The sequence below is a fragment of the Paroedura picta genome, chromosome 16 (assembly GCF_049243985.1).
Source record: "Paroedura picta isolate Pp20150507F chromosome 16, Ppicta_v3.0, whole genome shotgun sequence".
NCBI lineage: Eukaryota > Metazoa > Chordata > Lepidosauria > Squamata > Gekkonidae > Paroedura > Paroedura picta.
This window is the reverse complement of record NC_135384.1, coordinates 30830820-30851216: the sequence shown is the minus strand read 5'-3', so window position 1 is coordinate 30851216 and position 20397 is coordinate 30830820. Positions and strand designations below refer to the sequence as shown.

Sequence of the window (20397 nt, the reverse complement as noted above, 5' to 3'; positions counted from 1 at the left end):
CAACAGCATTGGGGAGATCAAACTTTACATACACCGTTGTTGAAACCTGCCCTGCAGAAGGCCTTTGCAGTAAAGGAGGATGCTTCCGTAGCCACGATGTATACACATGCAGGCAGCACCCCCCCAAACTTGCTGCATGGGAGGGGGATGACTAGAAACGAGGCTCAGTGCTGGAACCACCCCACTCCCCGACCTGCCTGATGCTCATTTTCTTTTCTTTTAGGCATCAGGTTAAAAACATATCTTCTGTGAAATAAGAAAACACCTAATAAATGTTTCAAATAAAATAATAGAAGAATAAAACAAAAGCTTACTGGTATATGAGGTTCAGCGATGTCCTTCGCAAAATATTTAGGATGTGTGTTAAATATGTATTTGGCTGCATTCTTCCCAGACTCTTTCGACAAGAAAAACAAACGCTACAAGAAGAACATTTGTATTAGTTCCTTTCCTAAAAACAGTTATCATAATAATATGATCCTACACCCAGGAGTACTGAGAGAAACAAAAGCATCTGCCTTCTTTATCATAACTCTAAATGTTAAAGTGAGTAAAGTTCATTTTACGGCTTGCACTTAGTAGTGCAGAACTATTCTGCATAATCTCTATTATTTAACAATGATTTCCACTAAAATTACTGTTGAGATCTCAATCATTCAACTCAGATTTCGCAAAGCATTTCTCGAAACAGATGCTGCTGCAATGAATCTTCAAAGAAGCTAAAGTCTTTTTGCAGGATGGGGACTGCATCAATATACAGAGAGTTTACAGAATGCCTTAACACAAAACCAACAGATATGAATAATACCAAAATACACTGATTTTTTTATTGTGCTGTGGAAATTATGGCACAAAACTAGCTGTTCAACCTATGTCCCTGAGGTAGAAAAACAATTTATTCTGCAATTAATACATGAAAATCCACATGTGTTTTGTTGCATACAAGGAGACCAGTAGTGCATACATGAAATGGCTCTTAGCAGAACTTAACTGCCAGACAATTCAACATGTAACGGGTTTTAATAACCAATCTTGGGTAACTTTCAGTCTGAAAAACAATGGGGATGTCTTGCATAGGATACCATGGCTTGAAAGAATCAATATTCTTAAGTGCCTGGCAAAACCAACACTAAAACGTTACGTACAAACTCAGTACTGGTTCGAGGAATAAGATAGGGGTCATCTTGAAACACTGCTTGTGAAGCTGTAGGATCCTATGTAAAAAAGATGAGAAAGTTTAAATGGTAATCTCTATACTGATGATCACATCACAGACTCATCTTCCTGCATTTCAGGTTAAAATATTGCTCTTTTAAATCTAAGTAATATCAAAAACCTGTCTTGTTAACAGAAAGGTCTATTTGTTAAAAGATGGTACACTTAGGAGCAGGGAGAACAAGTCTAAACATTTAAAAAGCAATACAAATTATGTTTGTAAAATAGCAGCAGAAACAAGAGTAGAATAAAATGTGGTTGATCTCTAATCTAAGGTTCCACTGGACTCAATTTATTTCACTAAAACATCAATAATTTTTATTTACACTGGGGTGGATGCAACACTGAGAATAAAATAACCTTAAGCAAAACTTACCCTGTGCACTGTGGATGCAAGAGTTTGGAGGACTGCCAATTTATCCCTATATTTAAGAGAAATTATTATTTATTAAGCTTTCCAATATACATATTATTAAAATACTAGAATTAAAGCCCATTGTAGCAGATACAACAAGGCACTAGCGGGGGGGGGGGGAAATAGCAAAGAGAGAGGGAGACAGAAAGGAAGAGAGTGATTATGATAGAGAGAGCTTGGCAATGGAAGAATAAGGGGAGGGGTTGTCCAGTCTGTAAGGGCATGAGGTTGAATGGGTGTGTTGTGTGGGGGATTGTGGTGGTGTGGTGACAAATGAGGGCATGAGTGTGGAGAGATAGGTGTCAAGAACCCAGCAGGCCTCAGGTGCCTCTAAGCCGGTGGCCGCGCCTGCCTCCCCCCCCCCCCCGCAGCGAGAAGCTCGCCAGGCCACGAGCGAAGCGGCTGCCAAAGTGACCCGGCTAGCTTCTCACTGTGTGTGGGGGGGGGGGGAGGCAGGCGCAGCCACTGGCACGCCAGTGGACGCAAACATGCATGCGTTTGCACCCCCTGCTGACGCAAACGTTGTGCTTGCGCAGCACCCAGGCCGCCGGCTCTCCCCCACCCAACTTCTCTAAGCAGTTTAAAATTGCCTTTTCTTCCTCTCCCTATAACAGACACCCTGTGAGGGAGGAAAGGCTGAGATCTCTGAGAGAACTGGGAATGGCCCACTGTCACCCAGCAGGCCTCAGGCGTCTCTAAGCAGTTTAAAATCACCTTCCCACAGAGGCATTTCACAAATATATAGAGGAACCATGGATGGATAAGAATGATTGGTTGGAAGAACTCACCAGGTTTTCTTCCTTGGAAGAACAATTCTTTCTTCTGTAGCAAGCTTGTTTATATTAGCCACTTCTAACACTCCTTAATGAAAGGGGAGGATAAAATGTTAAATAGTAGAGGATACAGGTGATGTCCACAACTATTAAGAACACAGAAAATACATCAGGTCCAGTGTGGATTATGTATCAGAAGCAAACTGGTTCAGCTGCACCAATGGGCCTGGTCCTAGCAATCTCTCCAAGAAGCCATCTCCAGAGAATCTCTTCAATTTTCAAATAGTTAAAAACATGCCTTCTCCCCCTTACCGTACCTTGAGAATCAGGGGAGTTTTCCTGTAGCCCTACATTTCCCGAGCAGCACCTAAGGAAACCAAAGGCAACAATAAAATGTTTAATTGGCTAATTTAAAAGTATGTTTTAGGCAGGTTTTGGCACAATGAAATCTTGCATCTTTATTTCCCGCTCTGCGCCTATCTGCATATATCTAAATCCACAGATGGGGATTTACCTCAAGGAGGCTTTTGGCCAACTAAGCTGACAGGAAAACGTCCCGCTTTCCCCCCCCCCCCGCTTCCCTCGAAAGAGGGGCTGAGGGGGCTGAGGGGGGGGGCCGCGGAGACGGGCTCCCCTGGGGCCCAAGCCTGGCCTTCCCCACCTGCCGGTCCCGGTCCTGAGTCTGGGCCGCGAGGCCTGCGCGCCGAGCAGCACGAGGCGCTGCCGCCAGGGAAGCGCCATCGCGCGGGACGACGACGACGACGAGGAGGCGCCCGCCGCCGCCGCCGGAAGCGGAAGAGCAGGAGCGCGGCCCGGAAGCGGAAGCGGCCCCTCTCCGGCGTGCGCCCTACCAGGCATGGCGGCGGCGGCGGGGCCGTGGCGGCGGCTGAGCGGCTTGTCGTTCGGGGTGTACCGGGCCGAGGAGATCGGGTGAGGAGGGGCGGCAGGGGCGGCGGGGGGACAGACCCTCCGGGCCTTGGTTTCCGCCTCGCGGGCTTCTCTTGGCGGGAGGAGGAGGAGGAGGATGCGGCTGCTATTAAAACAGCGGCAGTGGAGTGGGCGTTTTTACTATTCAAATGGAAGTCGTAACCGAAGGCTCTCATTGGGGAAGGCGGGCCATAAGTGAATAAATGGCTCCGTGTTAGAACCATAGCTGGGGTAAAATGAGTCAGGGAAGTAAAAAGCAATGCAATTGAAATTGTCTGGTATTAAATTGACAAGTAGCAACAGTTCATACGATTAGAATGTAGTTGACATATTGTAGGATTCAAGGACGTGCAGCCAAAGAATGTGTCTTTTTATTTTTAGGAAGCTGAGTGTAAAATCAATAACCAACCCTCGTTTCCTGGACAACGCAGGCACAGTGCTACCCAATGGGTTGTATGATTTGGCTTTGGGACCCCTTGACAACAAAGAAGTGTGTGCAACTTGTGTACAGGACTTCCACAACTGCCCAGGCCACCTGGGTCACACAGACCTGCCTCTCACCGTCTATAATCCGCTCTTTTTTGATGTAAGTGTTAATGGCTTCTATGATATGTATGGCTGTGCTGCTTCATTGCGGTAGGTGTAAATTATTGTTAGAAGGTGACTCTGAGTTAACTGCAGTAGTCTGGAAGCTGCTCCCATATGGCCTTCTCGTCCCACTCAAGTACTTTCTAAGAAATAGAGCCACGTGAGGTAAGCAGGACGCATGTTGCTTTCCCAAGTGTAAACCTTCTCTTGGAAGGACCTCTCCTACCACACCTCAAATGAAATATAGAGGCCCCCAGTAAGTTGAATACTTTAAATATGCTGAAGACACCCAACTTTATATTTCCTTAATTGAACTGTGTGGTGATATAGCAGAAGTCTTCAGCCGCTAACCAACTGGCTAAAAGTGAACCGGTTGAAACTGAATCCAGACAACCTGGAGGTAGTGCTGTTTGTGGAAATAGAGCCCACAAAGGATGTTGTGCTTCCCACATTCGATGGGGCCCAGCCGGCCCTTGCAAGATCTGCAAAGTGTCACAAATGGGATTATTCTAGACCCAGCACTACCACTGAAAAATAATTTAGCAGTAACACATTTTTTCTTCCACCTTCCTTCAGCCTGGAAGATGGGTCCCTACTTTGATTGAGCCGATTGGGCCACTTGGGTCCGTGCCACAGTGATTTCAGGACTACACTACTGTAATGCATTCTATATGAAGCTCCTGTTCATGTGGAATCCCACAACTTGGTGATTATCAGGAGCTAGACTAGATGGAGAATGCATGCTCTATCCATTCTGCAGTTATCTGTTGATTGCCCATCAGTTAAAGGGATTCATTATCACCTATAAAGTTCTTGGGCCCACATTTGTGCAGTCCTATGTCTTGGAGAACTCTCCTGCTGTATTCAACCATGACAGCTTTGCTTATCTGATTCTAAATGTGGTTGGAGCCAGGGTATTTGGGTATTATGTCATCAGGAACTTCCTAAGCCAACTGATCCATGGGTTAAAGATGGTCAAATATTCTAAAGTGTTTTGAATCAAGTGGGTGGTACTGCATCTTAGCTTATATAATAATAATAATAATAATAATAATAATAATAATATAATAAATGCACTATTCTTCTTATCATTATCTTCTTTTCAAGGATTCTGGAGCCTCCCATACTTCCATTGTTGATGGGTATAATTCCAGGGCTAAAACAGAACTGAATTGATTTAATCTGGGGAAGAACATTAGATCTTTTTAGATTCTAAAGGAAGCACTGTTAAGCATGCAAAGAAACTAATTTAATTTTTACATTTAGTTTGTAAATAAGTCTGCAGATATTGGTATGATGGGAGGAAATTCAGTGTCCACCCAAATAGATCCCTAATGATGCGAGATTTGATGCCAAGAGTTTTTGAGCTGTGACACTTCACAGACTTCTTACAAAGATAAAATACATGAAACTCTTAAGATCAAAAAGGTTCTGTCAATATTAAGTGCCATTACCTTTTCCAGAAATTATTCCTTCTGATACGAGGTTCTTGCTTGAGCTGTTGCCACCTGACATGTCCACGGGCTGTGATTCATTTACTGCTGAACCAGCTGAAGCTCTTGGAAGCTGGCCTGCTTGAAGCCGTTGCTGAACTTGAGGCTGTCCTGAGCAGGGTAGGTTCTGATGCTCTCCTTTTGTACATCGTTGGAGAACATCTGCAGAAGAATGCTCATTTACATTTTCTTTCAGTTTTTAGAGGAAAATGCAGGCGCACCTGAGACAGACATAGAAGAAATGTTAAGCCAACACACAAGAGAAATTCTACAAAATAATCAGCTAACAGATCAAGGTTCACATCATGTAAGTAAGAAAAATCCAGTATTATAAACTATTCTGTTATGTAAGAGAACTGGGAAATGATTTGAGACTAACTGGGAATTTGGATTTACCTACAGTTGTTTATCCTGATGTCAGGAGAAGGGGTACCACTTTATCTTTACCAGTGCCGGTTTTAAACTTGACCCTAAACAGCCTTTGTCAGCAGGAAGAGGTTGCTGTTTTATCTCTTGACATGGCAGCTCCTGTAGGATCTTGTACTCTCATTTAGCAATTTTGGAGATTAACCACTAGTAACACATCCACTACCACTGAATCCTCCTTACATGGTGCTTAAACTTCCATTTCCTTTCCTTTCAAGGCCACATTCCAGGTGCCCATGACCAGTGGGGAGAGGGTTGTGCCTCAGTGACTGAGCATCTGCTCAGTATGCAGGAGGTCCCAGGAGCCCTCTCTGGCATCTCAAGACCAGGCAGTAGGTGATGGGAAAGATTTCAGCATGAGACTCCAGAGCTGTCTTTTTCAACTCTTTGGCCATGGAGGAACCCCTGAAATAATTTTTCAGGCTTTGAGGACCCCCAGAAGCAATGTCAGCTGGCTATGCCTCCCTGCCACACCCACCAGAAGTGACATCACCACCTGCACACTTTGCCTTCCTTTTGCTTCCTCTCCCCGCCTTTACTGCCATTCTGGTGACTCCACCTCATGTTGGCTGGCAAGGAGGGCAGGAGCTGAGAAGGCAGCCTGGGCCTCACATACTGTGGCACAACTGACCCCTCCTGTGATTTTTACATCCGCAGCCTATTCTCCCAGTGGAGGTGGCCAGTCCCCCCCCTAGCTTGCGCCCAAGTCCATTAAGGCAGTAGGCGAAAGCCTGCGGACCCCTCTGGAGTGCCCACAGACTCCTGGTTGGGAATCCCTGCTCTAGAGAGCTGCAGTTAATCAGAGTAGACAGTACTGAGCTTGGTGTGACTCAGCATGAAGCAGCTTCATTTGCTCACATGAAGACTGTGCAAGCTGACAGTTTCCTTGGCTGGTGCCTCTCTGTGCATCATCTCTAAAGGTAAGTGGGTGCTTCCTTTATTCTGAGTCCCACACAGAGAGCTAGAATTGAACTTCCCTCCTTCTGCTCTAAGCCTGGTAGCCTCCAGCATAATGGCTGGTGCTTCCAAGACCTCTGGTAGACTCTTGGGGCCTACTCACAGAGGACTCTGCCCTTTGACAGGTGACCTCGCCATCTGTTCTGTCGGCTGTCACAAGCAAAAGTAGCAGTGTTCCTCCTTGTCAGGCAACTCCAGCTTTTGTCTCCTTCCCTCCTGCAAGCCTTTGGTGCTTTCTCCTGCAGGGGTGGTCAGCCACTCTGTGTGGAGCCATCATCACCGGCACTGCCTCTGTGTTGCGGAGGTGCACAAGGTGGCTGCTCAAAGATCCCCTCACGAAGTCCGCCAAGAGTCTTAGCCTCGGCTGAGCGTGCTTTCACTCACAGTGTGCTGCAGCCCCGCACCTCTCTTTCCTTTTGCCTGGTCTTTTGTTTCCAGGATTACACTGCGTGTAAGGCACTTCCAGGGACTTTGGGACATTGGAGGGCAACAAGTCAGGCAGAGCAGAGAATTTGATGCCCCTGGGTGTTTTTCCAGGCTAGGCTTTATTTTACCACTAACTTCAAAGTTCCTAAGAACGGGACTTGAAAGGGTCCCCTCCCCTGGCCAGGCAGCTTAACGTGGCTTTGGGCTGCAGCTCGCAGCCGGATCAAGGGGGGCAGGTGGGGGCCGAGCAGCTCGTTAGCAGGCCCAGGACAGAGTTCCTTAGGCAGTCAGCAGGCCGGAGGCCCTAGTTAGCAGGCCTTCCACCACGACCCTTTGCTCAGGGCCCTCTCCCCTTACCTGCTGCTGGCTCCAGGCAGTGAGGCGTGTCTGAGAGCAAAGAGGGACAGAGGGTGGGAGCTGCAGGAGCAGGGACAGCTTTGCTGGCTGCACCCTGATTGGCCCTATTCCAACTTGGACAGCTGGACACGTTCCACCCCCATGTTGTTTCACAAATATATAGAGGAACCATGGATAAGGATTTGATTTCAGGTCTCCCTTTCGAAGAAGTGGCAGGCAGTTTCTAGTTCAGAGCAGGCTTTCTCCTTCCAAGAAAGAACCTGCTTTTTAACGTGCAGGGAGGAACAAGTACCAGGAGACTTCGCAGAGCCTGGGCTGTGTGTCATGAGGAATGAATTCTTCTTTTCAGGGTGGACTGTGCAGACCTTGTGCCATTCGATTCTGTCAGTTGAGTCGGTCACAGCCAGGGTTTATGCAGTGTTATCATATGATCTCAAATGAAGGAAATACTGTGTTCTAAAATGTCATCATTGCAGTCAAAATAATACTAGCTAGCAGTGCTAATTTAGTTAGCAGTTTCCAGGATTTTAACCTTATTTCTTTAGCCTTTAATTTTGTGGCTTTCATTTGGCTTTTCTAGGTAAAAAACATATGCGAGTGTAGAAGTAAACTGATCTCCCAGTTTTGGAAATTGCACACAAGTTCAAAGAGATGTCCCAACTGCAAGTGAGTGCAGAACTTTGCTCAGATACCATTTCGCTTTCTGTAGGCCTTTCTCTCCTTCTTAATAATAAATGTTAATAAAGGCCAGGAGTTTGCCTGTCATCTGAATTGTTGCAATATTGTTTCCCTTCCTTCTGAAGAGCTGCGAGATCCCTCGTCCGCAAAGAGCATAATAGCAAACTCACTGTGACTTGCGCTACTGTGGTAAGGCAAAAGTCAGGCAAACCAATGATTCTGGAGGAATCAGCAGGTATGATATTTTACATTTCTTTACACTAGAATGTGCCCTATAGTGTTTGATGGATGTTTCCACATTTCACTTTAAATCCTTCTTGTACCTCTGAAAGAAGAGGTCAACTGAAACGGCTGCCAGTGTATATTTTTCCTTTGGAAAACTGTTTTGTGTGTGTGTGTGTGTGTGTGCCACGGCACAGCTTCACACAATGCCTTGGAAGGGGAGGCACTCAGTTGAAACTGATTCTGTTATGAACTGAGTTAATGCATCTGTTTTCATTTTGATATTTATGCTCTGCTTTTCCCCTGTTGTGTAGACCCAGAGTGGTGAGCAACATTGTTCTCCCCAGCTCCAGTTTATCTTCACAGTGATACCTTGGGGAGGTCGGGGAGGATGAGGGTCATCTGGCGAGCTTCTCTGGCAGAGCAAGGATTTGAACCTGGACCTCCCAAGTGCTCTTCTGGCACCCCACTGGCACTCATGGGAGGAACAGGTTGATAACTCGAGTCACTCAAGACAGAACAGAATACACATTTAAGAATGTAAGAAATAAAATGTCCAAATGGGAAGCCATGCACAGAAGAGGCTCCTTGCTGAGCCAGACCAGTAGGCCACCCAGTTCAGTATCCAGTTATGTGCAGCAGCCAATCCATTCCCCTGGAGGGAAACCAAAATGACATAGAGGCAAAGTACTTCCCCAGACATGGCCTCCCGGCAGTGTGCTACAAAGGCTCGCTGCTTCTCAATACAAAAGTTCCTTTAATCTCCATGGCCAGCAGCAGAGCAGCATTTAATTGTGTGTATCCAGCCAAAGACAGAAATCCCTGTCTGGTTGTTAAACACTTCAAAAATGAGCCATTGAAGGTCAAATCAAATTGGCAGTGTATTTTTCTGTTCCCATTACATGACTTCAGCAGAAATGTTTGCACTGAGTAACATTCCTCCACCACTCTTATGCCAGGGAGGTCAGATACTATATGCACATTTTGGCCAAGTAATTTCCCTGGGCATTTAACCTGAAATGGCCTCTCAGGTGTCCTTGGTGATGTACGTGGATGCTTGCCTTCTGAGAGTGTTGCTTTGCGATGCAGACTGCCCTTGGCATTGCACAAATCCTGTTTGGGTTGGTGTCCTGTGTTTATACAGTTGGAAGGCATTTTGCCTTGGTTCGAAATGACAGTGCTTCATTAGTTAACATGACTTTTGATTCCTTAGCCATAGATGAAGGTCAGCTGGGAAAACGTGGTTACCTGACACCCCGCACTGCCAAAGAACATATTGAAGCTTTGTGGAAGAATGAAGGTAAAGACAGTGGGCTCTACTGTGGCCTCTCATTCATGCCTGTGAATGTCCAAGAAGGTATTTTGAGACGTTTGTCCGGGGCATCTGGCCATCATGCTGTATGATTTCCTGTCCGTGGTTGGTTTGGCTTCTCTGCCTTTGGGGCATTCCTTGCTTCTGGAAGGAGGAGGGTGTTTCTTGTGGTAGAGACGAGATATATTTGCTTTAATAACTATTGTGAAAGAGCACCAACATTTGATTTTCGGGCCCTCTAGAGTCTAGAACAAACCAAGAAAGCTGCTGCTGCTGTTGCTCTACCGGAAACGCTGCCTGCATTTCAACATTCTGCTCTTCTAGACTAGACAGAGACTGCGGCAGCCCTTCTTCACCTGGCAGGGAGTCTTGAGAAAGAGTGCCTAGGGTGGTTCTCAACAATAATAAAATAAAATACAATAATAAAACACAGTTTAAAGCACAATTTTTTTGTTTAAATCACAAATTGTGGACACAAATTGTGGACAAATTGTGGTAAGCCCAGTATTTCTGTGCCTGCGTTATGTGTGCAGTTTATATTCATTGTTGGTTCCTGGATGTCTCTTGCATCAACTGGCCGTGGCTTTATGGACTGAGACATTGTCTGGCTTGGATGGAGTACATCAGGTCACCTAACCTTTTTGTGATTGTTCTCTCCAGGCTTTTTCCTCAGCAAACTTTTCTGTGGTATGATGGCCAGTGGAGATACAAGCTTCAATCCTGAGATGTTCTTCCTGGATAAAATTGTTGTTCCGCCATGTAGGTAATGACATGCTGTCTTGGATTTCTCCCAACTTCTTTTCTCTCTTTTTTTGAGATTTCATCCGTTATAGAAAGGGGGCATCGCTGACCTCTTTGTAACTCGCGTGCCCTAATATAGGTATCGCCCAGTGAGTTGTGTTGGAGACCAGATGTTTGCAAACGGGCAGACAGTGAACATGCAAGCTGTCATGAAAGATGCCCAGGTGGCACGGAAACTTCTGGCCTTCATGGCTCAAGATCTGAAACAATCAGTGCGAAGTGAAGAGGGAGACCGGCAGCAGGTGAGAAGGAGACTTCAGTACCCACAGTGTTAAGTAAATACTGTGAGAGCCAGGTTGGTGTAGTAGTGATCAGATTGCGAACTTCTAATCTGGCGAGCTGGGTTTGATTCCCCGCTCCTCCTCCACAGGCAGCCAGCTGGGTGGCCTTGGGCTCGCCACAGCACTGATAGGGCTGTTCTGTCCCACCTATTGAACATTAACAGAGAAAATGACACCACTGCCCAGGGGCAGAAAAAGCACAAACACCGCTAAAACCATGTTTTTTTTATAGAAACATACTCTGTTGAAGATCAGTATAGCTGTTAAATTACGGGTTGGATCCTGGCTGCATTTTCTGATGGCAGAATGCAGCTGTCCTTCCCCCTCCCCACTGCAGCCAGTGGATCTTCACAAAATGCTGCTGGGGGAGGGAGGTTGGTTCCCTGGAGGATTGACGCGATGGTTTGCCGTGAGAAGGGAGAGTTGTGGAAATCGGAAATCTCAATGGAGATCCAATCCATTGAATAGTGGTGGTTTTTTCCCCTATGATCTTTTAGTGCCAGTGAAGAAGATGCTATGGGAGAGACACTTTTGACCTTAATGGACTTCATTGTGGTGCACTTCTCTCCCCCCCCCCTTTTATTTGCATGCAATGGCTGATCGGATTTAAATTAAAAGCAGGACAGTGATGCACAGAGACAACTTTCCCTTTAAATCAGCCTCCCAGAAGCTCTCTCTGTTGCCTTTAATGCCATTTGGGCCCTGTAGGGCCTTCTGTTATTTGCATGTTGCTGACTGCCAGGACTGGGGCTGCAATTCCCCTGCCTCGCCCCACTCCCCTGTTTTGTTGTTTTGACGTTTTGGTGTGTGTTCCCCAGCCAGCAGAGCAGCTGTTGGAGCCCCTGGACCGTTCAGTCTTGACCACCATCCCTGGGCAGACAATGGCAGACAAGCTGTACAACATCTGGATTCGCCTTCAGAGCCATGTGAATATTCTGTTTGACAGCGACATGGACAAGCTTATGTCTGAAAAATTCCCTGGTGTGCGTCAGGTGAGAGCTGCGAGAAATAACAAAGTTGTGAAGAATAATCTGAAGGTTTTTCTAAAAAATATTCCTCTCCTAGACTAGAAGCAGGCATTTCCAGTTGGGATGGTGACAGTGGCGTGGCCTTCTTAATGTGTGTCTTTTTCATTTCATTAATGTGTGACTGAAGATTTTGGAGAAAAAGGAGGGCCTGTTCCGCAAGCATATGATGGGCAAGCGGGTGGATTATGCTGCTCGATCAGTTATCTGCCCCGACATGTACATTGGGACCCATGAGATCGGCGTTCCTCTGGTAAGAGGCAAGTGGTGGAGTGGAGGACCTGGCTTGTCCATGGGGAGGTTTGGGGTGTGTGGCTTTAGAGCTTCCAGGGTTGTTCTGGTTAGCTCTCTTAAAGGCCTTAAAGGGAGCTGGGCCTTGGGGGGGGGGGCTCCCTCCCTGGAGGGCTTTGAGCAGAGGCCGGACAGCTGTCTTTGGGGAAAGCTCTAAAGCTGGGTTCCTGCAAAAAGCTAGAAGGCCTCATAGCCAATTTATCCATTTGGGGGACAGTGATACTTATTGTTGCTGGACTCCCTGTTGGATGAGTAATTTGACCAGGCCCTGACCTCCTAAACACCACCAACTCCCATAGGAACCTGCTGGACCCCCAAGGGCTTCATTGTAGCTCTGCCAGAGAAGTGGTGAGATGGGGGGCTTCTGTTTTTATTATTTATTTATTATTCTATTTGTTGACAGCCACTCCTGGGCCGTTCATAAAAGAACCAACTCTTCTTCTTCTTTATGACAGTTTACAGTAAAATGACAAAATCACAAACAGAAGAAAACTATACAATCCCATGCACTGGTGATAAAACTAGTCTAATCCTCCCCACCTGTCTTTGCACACCTGACCGCAGCCACCCACAGCCCCCAACCACCGTTTTGGGGCGTAACTTCTGCCCAGATGATTGTCAAATAGGGCCTGTATAGGGAGGGACCCGATCTTCTTGATCTGGCCTCCACCAAATGCCTGGTGGTGTTTTGGCCTTTGCAATATTTTCTGTAGATACAGCTATTCCTGCTTTATTCTTTTGACCTTTGTAATGATTTGTTGGTTTGATGATATTATAACTTTGTTAGCCCACACAAGAACCTTGGTGAGAGGTAAGATACCTGTGGCTAGGGCAGTGAGTTGTATTTGGCTGGCTGGCTGGCTGACAGAGAGGCAACTGCACTGTGGAGTCCAATAACGGATTAAGTCCTCCCTCAGGGGACGGGTTGTGGCCACGATCCGCAGTGAAAAGCCTGCATGGCAACTGGGTGCTTTTCCTTGCTCACAGGTCTTTGCCACCAAACTGACCTATCCTCAGCCGGTCACTCCTTGGAACGTCCAGGAATTGAGGCAAGCAGTTATGAACGGGCCTGGGGTGCATCCAGGCGCCTCCATGGTCATCAACGAAGACGGCTCTCGCACCATCTTGAGTGCCGCCAGCCAGACCCAAAGAGAAGCCATAGCCAAGCAACTTTTAACTCCCGCCACTGGGACCCCAAAGCTGGGGGTGAAAACGGTGAGCTTTGACTGCTGGGGGCCAGGGGGTGGGGGAAGTAGCTTGGCAGTTCTGCTCTGGAGGCATGGCTTGGCTGAAGCTGTAGTCCAAGTTCTGCCAGATCCTTCTCTTGCTACTTTTATTTATGCCATGCTTTCAGACTGTTTCCTGGATGAGATATATGAGAGATATTTAGTGACAAGGATTAAAAGTAGCGCAACTGTATGATTATGAATAGTGTAGGGGATTTGTCTGCCTTTCCCTACGTGTGCCATTGTTCGGTGTCCTTATGGGATTGTGTAGACCAGTGGTCCCCAACCTTTTTATCACCGGGGACCGGTCAACGCTTAACAATTTTACTGAGGCCCCGGGGGGGGGGGGCGTAGTCTTTTGCCGAAGGACGCCGCCGCCTGAGCCCCTGCTCCACTGGCTTTCCCACCGGTGCCCCTGACTTCTCGCTGCTTGCTTGGGGTGCTGCCAGCAGCAGCTGCGCAGTGCCACGCAGTGCCACGCCGAGGGGGAGCCCCAGCCATGGCAACTGCTGGAGAGCACCAAAGGTGAGCCAGTGGCAGAGTGGCAGAGCAGCCCCCGAGGAAGCAGCCAGGGAGAAGGACGAGGAGGAGCTGCGGCCCAGTACCGACTGATCCACGGACCGGTACCGGTCTCCGTACCGGGGGTTGGGGACCACTGTTGCAGACCCATCGTTGTGCCTCTGCAATAGGCTTATCCGCCACTTCGTCGCATCAAGGAATGCATTGTTGTTAGTTGCGAACAAACTTAGTATATAGAGTTACCATATGTTTGGGTTCAGTTCCAGGGGAAAACATAGTGAAAGAAATAAATATGTCAAAACAGAAGAAGTATGGGCAGACATATCTGTAATTGTGAAATACTTAGAGCAGTTAGCAGAGACTCTGCCTCTCAAACGTAAGGGTACACAGCTAGAATCAACGGTGCCAGTGGATTCAAACTTTGTTTTGCTGTTCTGTTTGTTCACTGCTCTCTGGGTGTTCACTTTTTCTATTCTATACATAACAATTCTCAAACCCTCCAGGAAAAGAATTTGTTCTGTGTCTGAACTTAAGTCTCCCTTAGGTGTGCCGCCATATCAGAAATGGAGATGTCCTTCTGCTGAATCGCCAGCCCACCCTTCATCGGCCCTCCATCCAAGCGCACCGAGCCAGGATCCTGCCCGAAGAGAAGGTCCTGAGGCTCCACTATGCCAACTGCAAGGCCTACAACGCTGATTTTGATGGGGACGAAATGAATGCTCACTTCCCTCAGAACGAGCTGGGCCGAGCAGAGGCCTATATCTTGGCTTGTACGGACGAGCAGTATCTCGTCCCAAAGGTAAATCATTTAACCACAGAGCAAATCTGGATGGGTGGTAACTTAGCAAACTTGAGGGTTGGTGGTTGGATTCCTAAGCAGCACAAGAAGTCATTAAATTAATTGCAGTACTTTTCTACCGCCAGTCTCCAAAACAGTTCCCAAAGTTCTCTTGTCTTGGTTAGCTTCTCTCTGTTTTAAAGACACCTGTTCCACATTTCAGTTGGCTCACAAGGTCGCAAATTTCTCTTTTTCACTTTGCCCACTGGCACTACACCTGACCTGGAGAGCCCAGGCAAGCCTGATCCCAGAGCAGGGTCAACCCTGGCTAGAACTCGGATGGGAGGCCTCTAAGGGGAGGGGGGGGGTCATGGTGCAGAGGTGGGCAATGGCGAACAACCTCCAGACACCCCTTGCCTGGCTGCCAGACAGTCCTAGGATCTCCTGGCTACATGACACACACAGGCCATGGGACAAGTAAGTAAACACTGGGAGTACACAGCGTTGCCCTTTGGCCTGTCTCCCCCCCCCCCCCCCACGGGGACTTAGGCACACAGCCCCTATCCAGCATCAAGGGGTAAAGAGCATCGGTTTCTCACAGCTCCATCTCCTCTTTGCCACAGATAGAGTCCCACTCCCTGCTCTTCCAGCTCCCATCGTGCTCTGTTGTGTGCTTCTCTGAGGAGTGTTGCAAAAGAGGTGCGCATCCTTCCTGCTGTTTTTTGTTGGGACCACCAGCAGATTCATACCTGCAGAGCAAAGAGCCCTCCGGGGGGCATAAGGAAACAAGTGGTCCTCCACTTAGGCAGGGCCCATGCTGCAGACGGCCTTAAAATAATGCTTTGTCACTTTTATGGTGTTTTTCTTGCGATCTGCTTCTCTGCAGTGCGCACTTTCTCGTTAAAGCACAGACCACCCCTTCCCCTAGGCTTGCCCCCTATACAGACTGCCAGTGTGCATAGGATGGTTGTGTGGTAAACAGAACCACTGTGGAAGGATCTCTGTGGGCATCTTGCTCCCTTTTGGTGCGGTTGCCTCGCAGCTGTGGCATCTCTAAGTATTATCTCCTCAGTTAGCAAGCTGTGGGATTTTCAGTATGTTCTTTCTTTCTTTCTTTCTTTCTTTCTTTCTTTCTTTCTTTCTTTCTTTCTTTCTTTCTTTCTTTCTTTCTTTCTTTCTTTCTTTCTTTCTTTCTTTCTTTCTTTCTTTCTTTCTTTCTTTCTTTCTTTCTTTCTTTCTTTCTTTCTTTCTTTCTCAGGATGGGAAGCCGTTAGCAGGTCTGATCCAAGATCACATGGTCTCTGGGACCAGTATGACCAGGCGGGGTTGCTTCTTTACCCGAGAGCAGTATGTGGAGCTGGTGTATCAAGGGCTGACCGACAAAAAGGGAAGAGTAAAGCTTCTGCCTCCAGCTATTATAAAACCACAGCATTTGTGGACAGGAAAGCAGGTAAAGTCACAAGACGTTCTGTGTGTTTGGCGTTCAGTAGGGGGGCTTTAGGCAAATGAAGTGACAGGCAAAATTGGTCATGTTAACTAATGAAGCACTGTCATTTCGAACCAAGGCAAAATGCCTTCCAACTGTATAAACACAGGATACCAACCCAAACAGGATTTGTGCAATGCCAAGGGCAGTCTGCATCGCAAAGCCAAAAGAAGTGCTTGGGCCTGGTGCCTCCAAGAGTGCTACGTGGGGGAGGGGCATTCTGCAGGCAAGGTGTCATCACTAAAAAGGCCCTGTGTGCTGGCGCACCCATCAGGGCATGGAGAATGTGGTTTGGGGCAAAGGTTTTGTTGGTGGGCTGGATCCTTTAGGAGGAGGAAGTGGTCCTTCTGGTACCCTGTCCCCATGTCATTGAGGGCCTTGTAAACAAGAAGCAGCCCACGGTAGCCAGTGAGGAGACAGAGTAGTTCTTTCAGCACAGAGGGTTTGTGATTTCTCTGTCTAGCCCTTAACAGCAACCTGGACCAGCGGATATTTCCAGTTTCTGGACTGCTTCGTGTTATGTTATTTATGATTTATTTGACATATAAATAAATATTTGACATATAAAGTTGTACTATTTTGCATACTTGTGAAACTTTGAGGTACAAATGCCTCGGCTGTGTGCAAGGAAGTAGTACTGCAAACTGCATCTCTCTCTTTTTGCCATCTGAGGAGCAGGAAACAATAAAAGTTGCAAATAGGTAAAACCAATTGTATTAAGACAGCGGTTCTCAACCTCCTTTTGGCTGCGACCCCAACTGCGGCGGGGGCGTGTGTGCAGGCACAGAACAATATTTTCTGAGGTTGGTTGTTTTTCAATGAAGTCATCATACATTTTTGAGGGAGTGAAACCTTGTCTTTATGACCCTTATATCACACACATCCCCTTTTCTGCTCCTCTGAAAACACAATACAAGCATGACACAAACTTAGCATTAGGAACAGGCCTTGGATCCTGCATGATTAAACTGATGCCATTGTGCCTCTACTGTTCTGCCTATTCTGGAAAAGGCATAGGTGGGAAAAGGAAGAGACATTACTAGACAGCTGCCACAAGGACTGGGACATCCTGAGGGAAAGGGATTTCTCCACCCACAGAAAAAAACAATTCTCCCTCCTCTTCCTCCCCTTTACCCTCATAACTACCCTCTGAGGAAGGCTAAGCTGAGGGAGAGAGTGAGTAACCCCAGGTCACTCAAAGGGCTTCATGGCGCACTGGGGATTTGCATCTGGGCCTCTCAGATCCTTAACTGACACCCTGACCCTTCACCATCTGCCATGCTCGGTCAGACAATTGCAGATTAGGCAAATGAGAGGTCCTGATATGGGTCTTCTGTTATTTTATAACAGGTTGTTTCCACGTTGCTGGCCAATGTCATTCCAGAGGACTGGCCTCCCCTGAATTTGTCAGGGAGAGCTAAAATTGATGGGAAAGCCTGGGTGAAAGCATCTGGGCCCAGCAGTTACTCCTCCAGTCTCAACTTGATGTGTGAATCTCAGGTATGGTCAGGCGTCCATCAGGTGTAGGATTCCCAATTTTGCCAAGGCTAGCTATAGGTTGCAGGGGTTTGCATAGCCAAAGAGCAGTAAAGCAAGTTCCATGAAACACCCAGCCTGAGGGGCCTCATGGGTCATCTAGTCCAACCCCCTGCACCATGCAGGACACTCACAACCCTATCGCTCATCCACTGTCACCTGCCACCCCCTTAAGCCTGGCTCCCAGGGGGACGAGTGGTTGAGCTGTCCCTGTGGAGCAGCATTTATGCTGTGGGGCCAAGTTTATTCGTTGTAATGTCCCTTTATGTTTCAATTGCTATACCACCCCCTTGTGACCAAGTCATTTCAGGGTAGGGTGCAAAAATTTAGTAATTCACAGGTTTGATGATATAATATCATAAAATTGAATTAAAACTATTCTGCACATTAAAATTCATCAGTGATGTTGCCATCCGGTTTAAACCGATGAAGTAACCCAGCTCTAAACTAGGATGATGAGGAGAGATGGAAAACAGAAAATAGAAGGGAGTATTCCATCCAGGGAGGTCTCAGCCTGTCATAGGAAGCTGGAGTATGCATTTGGTCATTAGTCATTCGTGTGGTGGCCCAACCATAGCTGATGGGCCTTAACCAATTTGTTCTTTGTTCTGTAGAAGAAATCAGTGTGCATACATGTCCGTAGGACGGTGTGATTCCTTCGGGGTGTGGTGCCAGTCCTAACTTACCTTTTGTGTGCCTGCTAGGTTATCATCCAGAACGGGGAGCTGCTGTGTGGGGTGTTGGACAAAGCTCATTACGGCAGCTCTGCCTACGGTTTGGTCCACTGCTGCCACGAGGTCTATGGCGGGGAGACAAGTGGAAAGGTGCTGACGTCTCTGGCCCGTCTCTTCACAGCTTACTTGCAGCTCTACCGGGGCTTCACAATGGGTGAGGAGCTCAGGGTGCCTCATGAAATGTTTTTAATAATCTATAACTTTTAAATGATTGCCGTGAACCTAAAGTCATCCATAGTAAAAGTCTTGCTACAGCAACCATAATCCTTCCTGGGGGAAAGCAGTGCTTTAATGTATTATTAACCAATATATATATATTTATTTTGAGCTGGCAAACAAGCTTTTTAAAGGATAATGCACAAGATCTTCAGTTTCTCCTGTGCCATAAGAACATGACTCCCAGATGAGAATAAATGGCAGGTTAAAACCAGGTATTAAGAACTATTCTCAATGAAAAGGACCCTGTTTGCATAAGCTCAGCCTTTCAGGTGCCATTGGCCTCTAAACAGGGCGAGGCATTACACCATCCTTGTTGTTCAGGGTAGTTCTACATTGGGTGAGGCCCTGCTTCCTGGGTTGCTGGAGCAGAATGCAAAGCATTTCCTTGGCAGCAGAAAGTAGGGGACTCGTCAAAAGCTCTTGTGAGCTCACTTTGGAAAAAGCAGGAGTCCCGCAGCTAAGACAGGCGATGTTCCCTCCTTTATGAAAGGACGGGCTGTTAATTTGGGTCCCCCTCTCCACCCAGTGTGTAATGCATAAGCAATACGAAGACACACGGTTAATATTTTTTCTGGAAGAAATTACAGTGGTGTATTGAAGCACAGTGCAGATAAATGTTTATTGTCTAAATGACTTGCCTAACATTATTCATTGCACAAAGATATATGAATGAAATGGTAGAATAAAAAATCTGATGACGTTCAGCAATATAGTTCAGAGAAAAATCTTAGCAGTGCAGACACCGCAGAATCTTTTGTTTCTGGCTATCTCCAGGAAGATGCTGAAGCACAGTTCCAAATTTCCCCCCTCCCTCCAGAGCACAGGTTTGTAATGAGCAATGTTTGGTCCAATTATAGAGCATCCAGTGAGTGGATTTTGCTTGCCACACAATAGAAGTTACCAACAGAGTTACTGTGGGTTTGCCCCAAACAGCTTTTCTCTTTAGGCAGCAGATATAATGGGCCTTACTCTATTCTCCTCTCCCCTCGTTATACCAGGGATTGTGAGGCCTGTGTGTACAAAATGCCACTGGGGGCGGGGTTGCATTGCTGGTAGGGACGGAGATTGCCATGCCGTTGGCTGAGTAGTGGAAAACTTGGGAAGATATAACCCTTCACTGGCATTAGGTCTTTTGAAAGATTCAGTTCTTTTGTATTTGTCTTATGATGAACTTTGCAAAGTCATCTGCCTAGCGTAAAGTCGGTCTTGGTTGACCGGATCAGTGCTTCAGAAAATGACCCAGAGTAGCCACGCTTCTGAAATGGGAGAGGCTGAGTATTCTTGTTTCCATTTCAGGAGTGGAGGATATTTTGGTCAAACCACAAGCAGACCGCCAAAGACGTAAAATCATGAAGGGTTGCACCCGTCGTGGCAGGAAGGTGACTGTGTGCTCCTTTTGGGTGTGGGTGGGGGAGAAGGATGATCTGCTTTCTCCAGGAGCCTTGGGCTCGATCAGCCTGTACACCTGTTTCTTCTTCTCAGGCCATTAAAGCTGCCTTCAACTTGCCGGACACCTCCTCGTGTGAGCAGGCCCAAGGGAAGTGGCAGGACGCCCACCTCTGCAAAGACCAGAGGGACTTTAACCAGGTGGACCTGAAGTTCAAAGAGGAAGTGAACCACTACAGCAATGAGATTAACAAGGTTTGTGTTAAAAATTAGGATCCCTTGCAAGTGACGTGTTTCACAGACTCAGCCAATATGGTCTTTATGGA

At 47.1% G+C, this 20397-nt stretch overlaps 2 protein-coding genes across 4 annotated transcripts in view; one reads left to right on the top strand and one right to left on the bottom strand.

The window, feature by feature from the left end:
- PTCD3 (pentatricopeptide repeat domain 3) overlaps positions 1–3284 on the bottom strand; it is a 30917-nt gene extending 27633 nt beyond the window's left edge. For both annotated transcript variants that reach the window (XM_077315547.1, XM_077315546.1), the window contains exons 1-6: positions 3065–3284; positions 2721–2770; positions 2419–2491; positions 1592–1637; positions 1146–1214; positions 315–419 (exon numbers count right to left, since the gene is read on the bottom strand). In XM_077315547.1, coding sequence (XP_077171662.1) covers positions 315–419; positions 1146–1214; positions 1592–1637; positions 2419–2491; positions 2721–2770; positions 3065–3261 — 540 coding nt within the window. In that variant the 5' untranslated portion in view covers positions 3262–3284. The remainder of the gene's footprint in view (positions 1–314; positions 420–1145; positions 1215–1591; positions 1638–2418; positions 2492–2720; positions 2771–3064) is intronic.
- The window catches only part of POLR1A (RNA polymerase I subunit A), a 34198-nt gene continuing 16978 nt past the window's right edge, over positions 3178–20397 (top strand). Inside the window, exons 1-18 of one of the 2 annotated variants that reach the window (XM_077315542.1) lie at positions 3178–3333; positions 3712–3916; positions 5382–5531; positions 5608–5718; positions 8158–8243; positions 8381–8490; positions 9691–9777; positions 10450–10552; positions 10670–10832; positions 11690–11863; positions 12027–12149; positions 13175–13402; positions 14477–14731; positions 15969–16160; positions 17547–17696; positions 18437–18620; positions 19982–20064; positions 20168–20326. In XM_077315542.1, coding sequence (XP_077171657.1) covers positions 3260–3333; positions 3712–3916; positions 5382–5531; positions 5608–5718; positions 8158–8243; positions 8381–8490; positions 9691–9777; positions 10450–10552; positions 10670–10832; positions 11690–11863; positions 12027–12149; positions 13175–13402; positions 14477–14731; positions 15969–16160; positions 17547–17696; positions 18437–18620; positions 19982–20064; positions 20168–20326 — 2637 coding nt within the window. In that variant the 5' untranslated portion in view covers positions 3178–3259. Of the gene's footprint in view, positions 3334–3711; positions 3917–5381; positions 5532–5607; positions 5719–8157; positions 8244–8380; positions 8491–8526; positions 9778–10449; positions 10553–10669; positions 10833–11689; positions 11864–12026; positions 12150–13174; positions 13403–14476; positions 14732–15968; positions 16161–17546; positions 17697–18436; positions 18621–19981; positions 20065–20167; positions 20327–20397 lie in introns of those variants that run through there. The other variant, XM_077315543.1, reaches the window with a different exon arrangement.